At 40.7% G+C, this 11,558-nt stretch overlaps 1 protein-coding gene across 1 annotated transcript in view; it reads right to left on the minus strand.

The window, feature by feature from the left end:
- Nucleotides 1-11,315, minus strand: part of lrrc17 (leucine rich repeat containing 17) — a 26,369-nt gene extending 15,054 nt beyond the window's left edge. The window contains exon 1 of the mRNA XM_067582496.1: nucleotides 11,226-11,315. Within this exon, the coding sequence (XP_067438597.1) occupies nucleotides 11,226-11,315 (90 nt within the window). The remainder of the gene's footprint in view (nucleotides 1-11,225) is intronic.
- Nucleotides 11,316-11,558: the final 243 nt, after the last annotated feature.

Consider the following 11,558-nt stretch of genomic DNA (forward strand, 5'->3'; position numbering starts at 1 on the left):
CTCGCTTTGTGCTTCATTGGTTGGAAACTCAGAGAGTTAAAAAAAAAAGAAAGAAAAAATCCTTGTTGGTGTGAGAATCTTTACAGGATTAAAGACGCAGAGAGACTCGATCTCAATCATCGCTTCGTGCTTGAAGAGATTTAGTTTTGCTGCTGGTCTCCTGAGACACGACAGGCCCGAGCTCAACACACACACACACACACACACACACACACCTCTCACTGAACAATGTGTGTGTGTGTGTGTGACAGCCTTACAGTTATGTCTGTATTTAGTTGTTTTTTCTCATATTTTCTGCACTTAAAGTTAATCGCCTTCAGACTGTAATCTAATATTCTGTTTATGATGTTTGTTTGTCATATTTACATATAAAACGCAGTTGAACTCATCTCATTACGCTTTATATGACGTTAGAAGGGAGGTTGTATTTAATGTATTTGATATTTATTCCTAATTTGAGTCCAGAACGTGCGAGGATTATGTCCAAACCAAAAGTTAAAGGTGCAACATTTAAAAAATAAGCTATTATTACGTTTGTTTTTATGCAAAACGCGCTAAATGTACTCGTACTTTCAGGGTTTTCCTCTCTACAAAAGAAGCGTCTTAAAATACAAATATGTTGCTCTTCTCTGGAATAAATCTCTGCAGCTCCCAGATGTTTGCAGGCGCTTTTCAACCTGATATGTTTCCCTCTAGATGCTCTGTTATATCTGCCAGACATTAAACGCATGTGCTGTCGGCTATCAGGTTGCTTTAACTGCTCTAAAAGTGCAGCTGTAGAGGCTACAACGTTCATGTGACATGGTTCTGTAGAAAGACTCATCACAGTGTGAATTCACCAGACTGAACAACTGCAGACACCTGGTGCAGTAAAAAAAAAAGACACGACGGACGCGCTAGTGTGATCCACGCAGGCGATGTGTGTTTAAAACATTGATGTTAATTATTGGTGATTGACTTATTATGATGAACGTGGTATAATAACCCCCCCGCCCCCTAATAATTCCTTGATTAGGCCTTTTGGGTGCGCTTCTAGAGCGGATTGGCGGCGTTTCCAGTCTGAAGAGGAGCTCTGGTGCGCTGCGCTCTCCTCCTCTGGGGAGTCTTTTCACTTTTATACTTCAGCTCTATAAACTGCCACGACAATACACGAGTCCTCCGGCCTGCAGTCTGAGCACACACACACATACACACACACACACACACACACACACACACACACAGAGACACAATGTGCACACTGACTCATTCCAACTGTACCAAACCGCAGCCCCCTTACAGTCTTCCAGTGTCTCACACAGTGGAACAAGCCTGTCAATGCAGATGGTGTCGTTCCATTGAAATTACAGACTGGGCATGTTAGCTAACTACAGACAGAAACAGCTGAGAATGTATCTGGGGACGCACTTTCCAGTCATTGTGCGTTCTTCAACTGTCCAGCGATCAATCATCTCAAATGAAGCACACATGAAAGTTCGATTTACTTGACTGCAGCTGACGCACGCAATAAAACATTTCTAGCGAGCTGTTACTCCAAACCCAATAGAAACTGAATGAATATGTTATTTTCAGTCACTACTGTAGCTGACAGGGTGTGTATATTTATTTATATTCAAGCATGCCTTTAAAGATTGCGTGTGTGTTGTCGTCTTTTTGTATGCTTGGATACGGTACATGAAATGCAAGTGCATGTTCTTGCGCAGCTGATGAGAGACATGTTTCAACACAAGGTCGATACTTGTGCCAGCCCAAACACCAGACTAGACCAGACTCTGAGGTGGAAAACATGGGGAGAGGTCTTGAGTAGACCCAGACACAACCTGCTCTCAGTTCAAGTACTTTTGTCTCATAAAGGTGGTTGATATACAACACTGGGATCCTCCTGTGCCAATTTGGTCCTGTGTACCTCATTGAGTGAGGCATGGCACTAACATAGAGATTCAGCTCAAAGCAAACACACACTCCAGAGCAGCGTAGCCACATCCTCCAAAATACCATTAATGAAAAAAGTATTATGAATGCCTGGATGACAAATTAAAAGAAAAACCAACATAAAGTTCCTTAGTAAGGCATTGAGCCACCACCAAGTGGGTAGCTCCCAGTCTGAAAAGTGACAGGGGGTGACTCCACTGGCTCCAAAAAGAAGTCCGATTGTATGGAAGTGTATGAGAGAATGACAACACTTCTCACTTGATTTATTACCCCAGTAAACACTTTCCTAATGAGTTTATGGTCTCAATTGCTAGTTTCAAGTCTTCTTCAATACAGCATGATGTTCATTTTGTAAATGATGTCCCATTTAGAATAAAATAGACAATAAAGCAGGGTATGCAGGGTGCCTACCTTGTGATTGACAAGTCACAATTACGGCGACATTTATTACGTAACGTAACCATGGCGTAACCCCAGATTCACAGAGTGTAGGCATAGCTGCTGTCACCTAAAAAAGTCTTGTTCAGCATTTGGTTGTACTAAAAGACCCTCTAAGGACATTTTGTTTTAATGGTTTTAAGCTTGTTTTTTTGCCAGCAAAAATTAGCATTAGCATCATCGCAATTAACCATCGACTGTAAATGCACTGTGCTAACCAAGCTAGCAGCTAGCACTAGGGTCAGCTCCATCTTCTTGTCCAAATTTGGTCACTTCTGGCTCCAAAAATCAAAGATGGCAACAGTCAAATCCAAGATGGTGAAGGTCAAATTGCCAAACTCAAGGCTTCAAAACAGCAGTCCACAAACCAATGGGTGACATCACGGTGACTACACCACCACTGGCCACCACAAGCCTCCTGAACAGCTTCAATTCTCCTCTGCAAAGATTCTCAGAGTATCTGGAATTCTATTGGAGGGATGGACACCTTTCCTCCAAAATATATGACCTCATTTTGATGGTCTGATGATAATGAAGAAATGTTTTCATTTATACAGTAATGTTGTGTTGGTGTAATGGAAAAGGCAGAATTCAACAGTGAGGATCATAATCAGCTTTGCATTTTTCCAAGACTTTGTATACTATCGCCTAGACACTAATGTTCATAAAACTGAGCACCAATTTAAGCACTTGTTGTGTTTTGTGAGTTGTTTCATATTGCAAATGGATATGAGTGAATAGTTTGGCACACTATTTTATTGAATTTAGAATCTATTTTGAATCATGTCGTGACACCAATAATCTGAATCAATTCAGATCATGAGAGTCCCAAGGATTCCCACACCTGAGGGAGAGCACTCCAAAAACATATTACTCCAATTGGGTCCAATTAGATGGGTTGAGATCTGGCCACTGCGAAGGAAATAGCATTTAATTGACATAATTTTAATACTGATTAAACCATTCAATGAGCCTTTAGATATAGTCTCTCTTCTTGATACCAGTGAGGAGTCTAGCTGCTGCATTTTGAACCAGATGCAGGCAAGATAGGGCTGAGAATTGCAGTAGTTGAGGTGAGAGGAAATCGGTGCTGGTACTCCTCAGCTCTTTTCTACATCATAGCTGTTAAGCAGGAAAAGTCCAGCTCTGTAGAAAACTATGGCCACGGTCAGGAGACAAATTCCAGCTATGACCATAACAAACTCCCACAGGCCGAACCCAACCCTGTGGTTCACCTCATGCCCATACCGGCCTGAATTAGCCATTCCAGTCTAGTATTATGTCTTCTGGTCAGTCCGGATGCCAACCCAAAGAAGTCTCAAAGAAAAACTGTCTCCCCAGCATCTGCAAATATTTTACTTGGGTCAGTTATTTCCTTGGGGGCATTGCCCTAAATATCATACAGACAGTGTTTTTCTGCCAATGACATTTGGCCTGAACCAGCGCAAAGTTCAGTGTGGATATAAAATGTGGTGGCAGCATGTCTCTCCTCTTGGACCATGGAAATATAATTTTAATTTTATAGGAAGAATTTTAGGCCTTTTTGAAGAAAAGATGGTGAGTGATTTGTCTCCGCATGATGTGTTTTTTGGGGTTGCAGAATAAATAACTTTGATGATGAAATACATGTCCACAAAACGTAAACGATGTAATATAGTATACTGAATTATACAAAATTTTTAAACTACTGCAATGATCAAAATCCTCTCCTCCTCTTGAGTTCTATTTAGCCATGCTAGCTGCAGGATGCTAATGTTAATGTTGTCCATTGATCCACCGTGTTTGCTAATTATCAAATGTTAGAGTGCTAACACAGGAAACTCAGATGGTGAACATTACAACTGCTTAACATCAGCATGTCTGCATTGTCATTGTGAGCTTGTTGCATGCTAATGTTAGCATTTAGCTTAAGGCTAAAGCTAATTGTGCCTAACTACAGCCTCAAAGAGATGCTAGCATGGCTGTAGACTCTAGTCTTGTTCTTTTGAATGCTGTGATCTATCTCACAAATACTACAAAGCTTCTATCACTATTTTACCATGTTCACCATCCTAGTTCCATCATTTGATAGTCATCATTTAGCTACTGTAGGTGTTTCTTAAACTCGATAATGTTTTCATTGTCTGGACTCCAAATTAAATAGACCAGACTGAAAAAAGTGAAAGTTACTCCTGTGTGTCAAAGAGATTTATAGTGCCACATTTTTGTCAGTTTTATCAGTTTGTTCACAGTTAAGTGAAGGTCCTGCATATTAACCAGTAGTTTATATGCCTCAGGGTAACACAGTTAATGGTATGTTGTTTGGTTTTTATATTGGGTGCTAATCATTAGATATTCTATTTTTGTTAACGTTCCTGGCTCAATACTCAATACTTTCACATTTCAACCACATTAGGTGAATTTTACAGCGTAACCACAATTCAATAAATCTTTATTGTCTCCGGAGGACAATTCTGGTGCAGCTTAAAAAACATGGGGGAAACACACTATCAACAACAAGTAACAAGAAACATACTGTACAGTCAGCAACAAAAAAATACTAGGCTATAAATAACAAGCAACGGCAAATGTCAAGTTTACAAAGTGCAATGAGTAAAGAAGTGCAAGCAGTAGAATGTACAAAGTGCAACAATAAAAGGTGGACTATAGTTCATGGTTAATGCCAGCAATTGCCTTATGAATGAAGGAGCGTTGAGCTCTGGAGCTCCTGAGCCAAAGGACCCAATACCTCCACCCACAGGGCAAAGGTGGAACTCCTCGTGCAAGGGGTTGGGATAGGTTGGCCAAGATGGAGGTGGCCTTTCTGACCAGGTATCTGTTGTACAGAGCGGAGAGACTGAGCTGGGACACCACTGTGATCTTAGAGCAGGTGTTCACCACCCTCTGTAGCTTTGTTTTACTTCTCACTTTAAGATTCCCAAACCAGCCATTCAGGACGACAGTTGAAATTGATTCAATAAAAGATCTATAAAACAGAGTCATAACCATTTTGTCCACATTAAAATAGTTAAGCTTCCTCAGTAAAAACAGTCTTCGTTGTGCACTGGAGTGGATGGTGCTTGTGCTATCTTCCCATTGCAGTTTGTCATCAGTGATTGTGCCCAGGTATATTTGTAGGTACTAACAATCTCAACTGTGTTGTCTGCTATGACAATCTGAGAAGGAGTGGGTGGGTTTTTTCTAAAATCAATCAGCATGTCCTTCTTTTCGCAGAGAACAATCAGAGAACACTGCCAGTAAAAACTCTTTAGAGAAATGTAACAGCAAGAGTATGATTATGTCATACAGTTGGGATAGATATTAAATTACCAGCATGCACTGAGCAGACTACTACTGCACCATTGTTTCTGAAACTGCTGAGCAAATGGAAGAATCATTATTTGGTCATTTGCGTTAAACCTTTCTGATGGCTGTGCAAACCAAAACAATTTACAAACTTTGAAGACAAATAAAGGACTGAGTGCTGAGAAGAAGTGTGTTCTCGATCAAAACAAACTACTGAATAAATGCTGAAATCTGTGGTGTTTCTCTGTGTGGAATTTGTTTTGGGAAACAGTGTGCAGGGAGTGAAGACTTAAAACTCCTCTCCATCTGAATTTAATAGTGCGTGTCTCCCTATTGTACCATCTTTAACGAGCCTTAATGTCGAAATAAAACAACTATTTTTCATTCTTTTAAGTCCTTACTCTATATTTGCCGTTGTAATTTTTGTAATTACTCATTGTAAGTTAACGTTTATGCTAGAAATATAACTGATTTAGTTACTACATGCAGTAGCACAGTAACACATGTATAATACATATATAATTCAGGGTAATGTGTGTGTTACATAATGAAATGGAAAGTATAATTTAATCAGGTGGCTTGGCAGGAGTTCAGTGTCAACATTAGCCAGAGAATTAGGAAGGTCTACTGCTCTGCCAAAGAGCCAGAGGTCAGAGTGCAAATATGTGAATGAAGCAGCAGAAACATCCACATAGCAACCACACATAAAACATTACATTATAACGATTTTTATGCAGATAGACCCAAAGACAGATACATACATGCATACTGCAGGAACGCTAACACCCACACAGGGACAGAAGACAAAAACAGACATCCCAGCACACGTCGCGTCTGCGTATGTTTTCTGAAATGTCTGTGGGCTCAAATGGGTCATTTGACCTCAGCAGACCAGGGGAAACAAAGACAGGATGGTCTCTAACACCATCACATACCACCTACATGAGGAAAAGGGGGTGGTAAAGAGACAGTGACGAAGATTAAGAGAAGTACAGATGGAGGACGCTTACATATCTGAAAAACCATTTTCAAACCATTTTTCAGACTGTCTTGGCTTCAACAAAAGAGAGCTATTAAAGGTAGAAAGACAAGATTAATGTCAGAGGATGAACCTGAATGAGACAGAAAATATCATGATGTCAGCAAAAATTCCACATGGCAAATAGAACGGGTTGTTTAATTGGAGGTGTCGCTGCTGTGCTTCTGCAAAGCCAGGAACACACAAGAATATTTTTAATATTTTTATTTTTAAGGTAATTTAAGTCCTATCGAACTGGGGGAAGATGCAGCACCACATATAAACAACAGCCCCTTTCAAATTACAGTTGGGGGTCCATCTAAAAAAGACACGATCACTTTCAGATTTGAAAGCTGAATGAATCCTAAACTATTGGTGACCTCCCTTATTTTTGCAACCACTGCAAGGTTATTACATAATCAAGCTAAAACATATGTATTCCTGGCTTAAAGCTGCACTAGTCAATATTTTTATATTAGCAATGCATTGAATGACTATGTGTAATGTAAAAGGGGTCACTCAGGGACTATCGCAAAGAGAATCATCCAACTCTTCAGTTCCCCTCAGTTCTATGGAACCTTTTAGCATCTTTCAGTTGATTGTTTTGGTTTTGCAGCCCACACCTTTACTGTTCTGATTCACTCTCACGGCTCATTACCTTGTTTTTAGTGAAAAGGTTCTTAAAAACTGACTGACTGTATGCAACCTGTCCAGCATCAAACGACACACTTACAAAGTTAGCAACTAGCTGGTGAACATGCCTTACCAGAGCTAAAAGGGGAGTGAATGTTTGATGTACAATAAACCAGACTGAGGAATAAGCAAGCAAAAGCTAAGCAAATCTTATCCATACATCACAATGTCACAGCCTCTCACCCAAAAAGCCATGAGGCTGCACAGTCTCTACCTGCCCACAGAGGCTCTTCATGCTCCAATAACACTGGACAGAGCACTGGGGATGGAAAGAGTACAGACCTCCAGAGGAAACAGTGAAGAACACAAGGGCCACTCTGTTGCAGGATAAAAGTGAGAACCAGCAAGAGAAGCTGCAAAAACAAGAGCGAGAAACTAAAAGAGCCTTTTCTCCTCAATAGAAACATCTGAAAAATTCAGCTTCCATCCATGCATTTATATGTAGAGATAGAGGTGGAACGTCAGTCAGTCAGGCAGGCAGTTAATTACAGAAAAAACTGTAACAGAGAGCTGGAGAGCAGGGAAAGTTTAAAGGTGAGGGTGTTTTTATGGCACCGGCTACGGAACCGGTGCAATAATTTACCGACTATTGACACGGAACTGGATTCCGTGTCAATAGTCCCCAGGCTGTTGGTCCGGACTGGTTTTCCATGCCAATAGTAGTTTGTTCTATTGGTACTGAATGGGCTTCAGGAATTTATTGCTGGACCTCTTGTAGACCACTAACCGATGTTTTTTACCGTCACGTCAACATTTTAGTGTCGCTAAACGGGAAATTTTTACCGGACATTTTGACCATCACATTGGGCATTTTAGTGCTGTTAAACAAGACATTTTTACCAGACATTTTTTACTGTCACGTCGAGCATTTTAGTTACGTTAAACGTGAATTTTGACCGGGCATTTTGACCATTACATCGGACATTTTAGTGCCGTTAAACGGGACATTTCTACCGGACATTTTGACCAACACGTCAGGCATTTTAGTGCCATTCAATGGGACATTTTTACTGGACATTTTTTACTGTCACATTGGGCATTTTAGTGCCATTAAACGGGAAATTTTTACCAGACATTTTTTACCATCATGTTGGGCATTTCAGGGCAATTAAATGGGACAGTTTTACCTCATTTTACTGTTTTAACCCAAACCATGATCTTTCCCCAACCCTAACCAAGTGGTTTTGTGCCTAAACCTAACCATTTTAACCCAAACCATTGGAAGGATTGGCGTATCACTTGCAAGCAATAATGTTCCTCCATTTTGAAGTTGATCACGTGATCTTGCATAATCAATACCAAAGTGCATGCATAACAATTCCGTACCAATAATAAATGGACTATTGACATAGAGGAATCCGTACCAATAGCCACTTCCCTTTTTTTTTTATTTCCGCTGCCAGCCAGCCTTCCAGTTAACTGACCTTACTTTGTTTCCTTTGGGCTGAGTTTCCAGTATGTGTGTGCGTGTGTGTGTGTGTGTATGTGTGTGTGTGTGTGTGTGTGTCTAGAGAACTGTGGCTTGTTACAGCTCCACCATCCAGCTGTAACACAGACAGAGATGAATACAAGAAAAGAGTGACAGTTCAGACTATGGGAATGTAAAGAGACTTAGGGGGAAATAGTCTAACCACAAACCTTAAATCCTAAACTAGAGGATGAGACTGTGTATAGAGAGAGCAAGCGAGAGAGAACACTCACACATCCCTGAGAGCCTAATTGAAACCAGACCAGTTCATTTCTGCAGAACAGGAGAAGCATGAAGGACTTTAGAGAGAGAAAATGACACTTGAGTTTTTTTGTCAGAGCGGGTCAGAGGTGGTGAACTCAAAAAAATAAACATTAGAAAGAGAACCTTTCAGTTGGAAACAAGCCAAATTCTGTGCATTTCTGTGTGTGCTGTATGCATGTGAAATCAGTGTTTTTCTTATTCTCCAGAGTCCAAACAAAACCACCAGAATAGCAACAATGACTCGAGAAAAAAGAAAAAAAGGTCACTGTCTCATGCAAGTCCTATATGTGTTTCCAGCCAGCTTTTAGATGGCGTCATGCAGGCATCAGTGTGGTCTCCCCCTGTTTCTTGTCTGCATCTAATCATGTCCTGAAACGTCGAACGACGAAACACTCAGCCCCATCATAAAACAATACTTTGGAGCTGAAATGTGTCAGGTTTATAAACTTGAACCAGGTTTATAAACAGAAAAATTAAGAGATGGGGAAGCAATTCATTTAACTGTTATGCAATTTTCTATTGTTTTCAGTTTTTTATTCTTCTCTGCATCTGTTCCATGTTTCACACAAATTTTCACAAATCTCAGTAGAACTTGGGGGTTAAAAAACATTCATGAGATGTGTAACCCACCCCCTCGCCAGCCAGCTATGTTGATTGGCTTGGATTGGCAGCAGACACAAATTAAATACATGCACACATGCACACACACACAAGCAATCCTCCCACTCACACACTCGCTCCTCTGACTACAAAGTGTTCCACTTAAACATAACTGCGGCAAGCTGAAACAGCAGAAATTTAAGTAAAAGGGACCCATGCACTTTGTAATCAGAGTAAACTTGCAAGTCAAGCTTTTTTTTTTTCTTCCCCTTTTTACGGTGCAGGATTCCAGAGGGAAACCGCACGCTGCTCCGCTCCGCTCCGCTCTGCACTGCGTGAGTCTGAGGAATTTTACTGAAACTTACACTTCTTTGTGCAGATGTACTTATAGCTGCACACACATATAATACAGATGCCTTAACCAGCAGCAATTATACACACAACCTGTACACAAGCTGTGCTGCTCCTGCTTTCCTCACAGCTAACACCAAATAGCGGGTCCAAGTGGGTAAATTAGCCCCTCACTCTGGCAGAAGTGCTGCTTAACTCGATCCAGTGCACTACATACAGTAGGGAACTGAATGCCTCATCATGGCAGTATAAGTTATGGTGCATGGGGCCACCAGACCGTTACATAACAACAGCAGTAAGGAAGCGTCTAAAATTAGCAGTTGAATGTTTACATTGCTGCAGAATGTATATATGCCTTTAAGAGGAAATCAGGATCAACGTGAGGGTCCAATAACTCCAAAAAGCTTACTTCAGCAATTCCTCAACTACTGAACTGTAACAATATTCAACTTCAACACAGTATAACAAAAGAATAGTGTGAAGTTTTTTGCATCTTCAAATAAGTGCCAAAAAGCCAATGTGTGTGATGAATTAATAAGCTTCTACATGTTTTGTAAATAAGCCTCCTATCTTGTAGCTCTGTTCTGTCCATTCATACATCTACTGTACATACATGTGTGTGCAAGCACATCTTTGCAGTGTCATCATACTTGTGCAAAAGACGTACAAGCTGCAAATAAAATAATACCCCATATGTTCTGATGTTTTGCTGCTTTTGCTCTTTCAATTACTCATCATAAAGCACTTAGCAAGTTTTACATGACCATGTTGTATTCACTCTTTTTCTCTATATATTGGACTGTCAGCGCATGCCTATAATGTCTACGGAACAAAGGAGTAAGAAAAGGGGGGAAGTCATAAATAAAACAAAAAAAATTTAAATGCAGAAATAATCCTTTGGTGGAGTTTATTACAGCGCACTCTGTAACCTTATAACCCTCACAGCAAGATAAAAATAATATGATGTAATCTTTTCCAAGTCTTCAGGGAAACAGATTTTTATCACCAAGGAACTATGGTGCCAAACTATACTTGCCAAAATACTTCTTGCATATTGAATATTGTGTCAAGGCGGATTAGGGATTTGCTGTTGCTTTCGTCTGAATAATCTTTTGTAGATAGATGGAACTGATGTAGGCTACTTTAGTGCATCAGATGTGAAGGTTCCAGTCCTACCTGTGCAGGGAGAGAATCTGGCTCGGTCTCGTCCACTAGGACCTGCAGATCTCCGGTTGGTCCCGCGTCCCCGGCTCCTAATCCTGTCATGAGCGCTGCGTCCAAGCCAAGAAAATCTGCCTGGCTGCCTGTAAACTTAGAGCCAGGACTGAGGGAAAAACGACTAGCTGCTTCTCCAATCTCTCTCTCTCTCTCTCTCTCCCCCCCTCTTTCTCTCTCTCTCTGCACTGAGTGATTGACTACTGCCTTATACAAGCTGCCTCTCTCTCCCTCCCTCCCTTGTTTTTCACCCACTCAGCTGTATCACACTGAGAGTGTGAAGTGTAAAGAGAG

This window comes from Thunnus thynnus, chromosome 23, assembly GCF_963924715.1.
Source record: "Thunnus thynnus chromosome 23, fThuThy2.1, whole genome shotgun sequence".
In the NCBI taxonomy this organism is placed as follows: domain Eukaryota; kingdom Metazoa; phylum Chordata; class Actinopteri; order Scombriformes; family Scombridae; genus Thunnus; species Thunnus thynnus.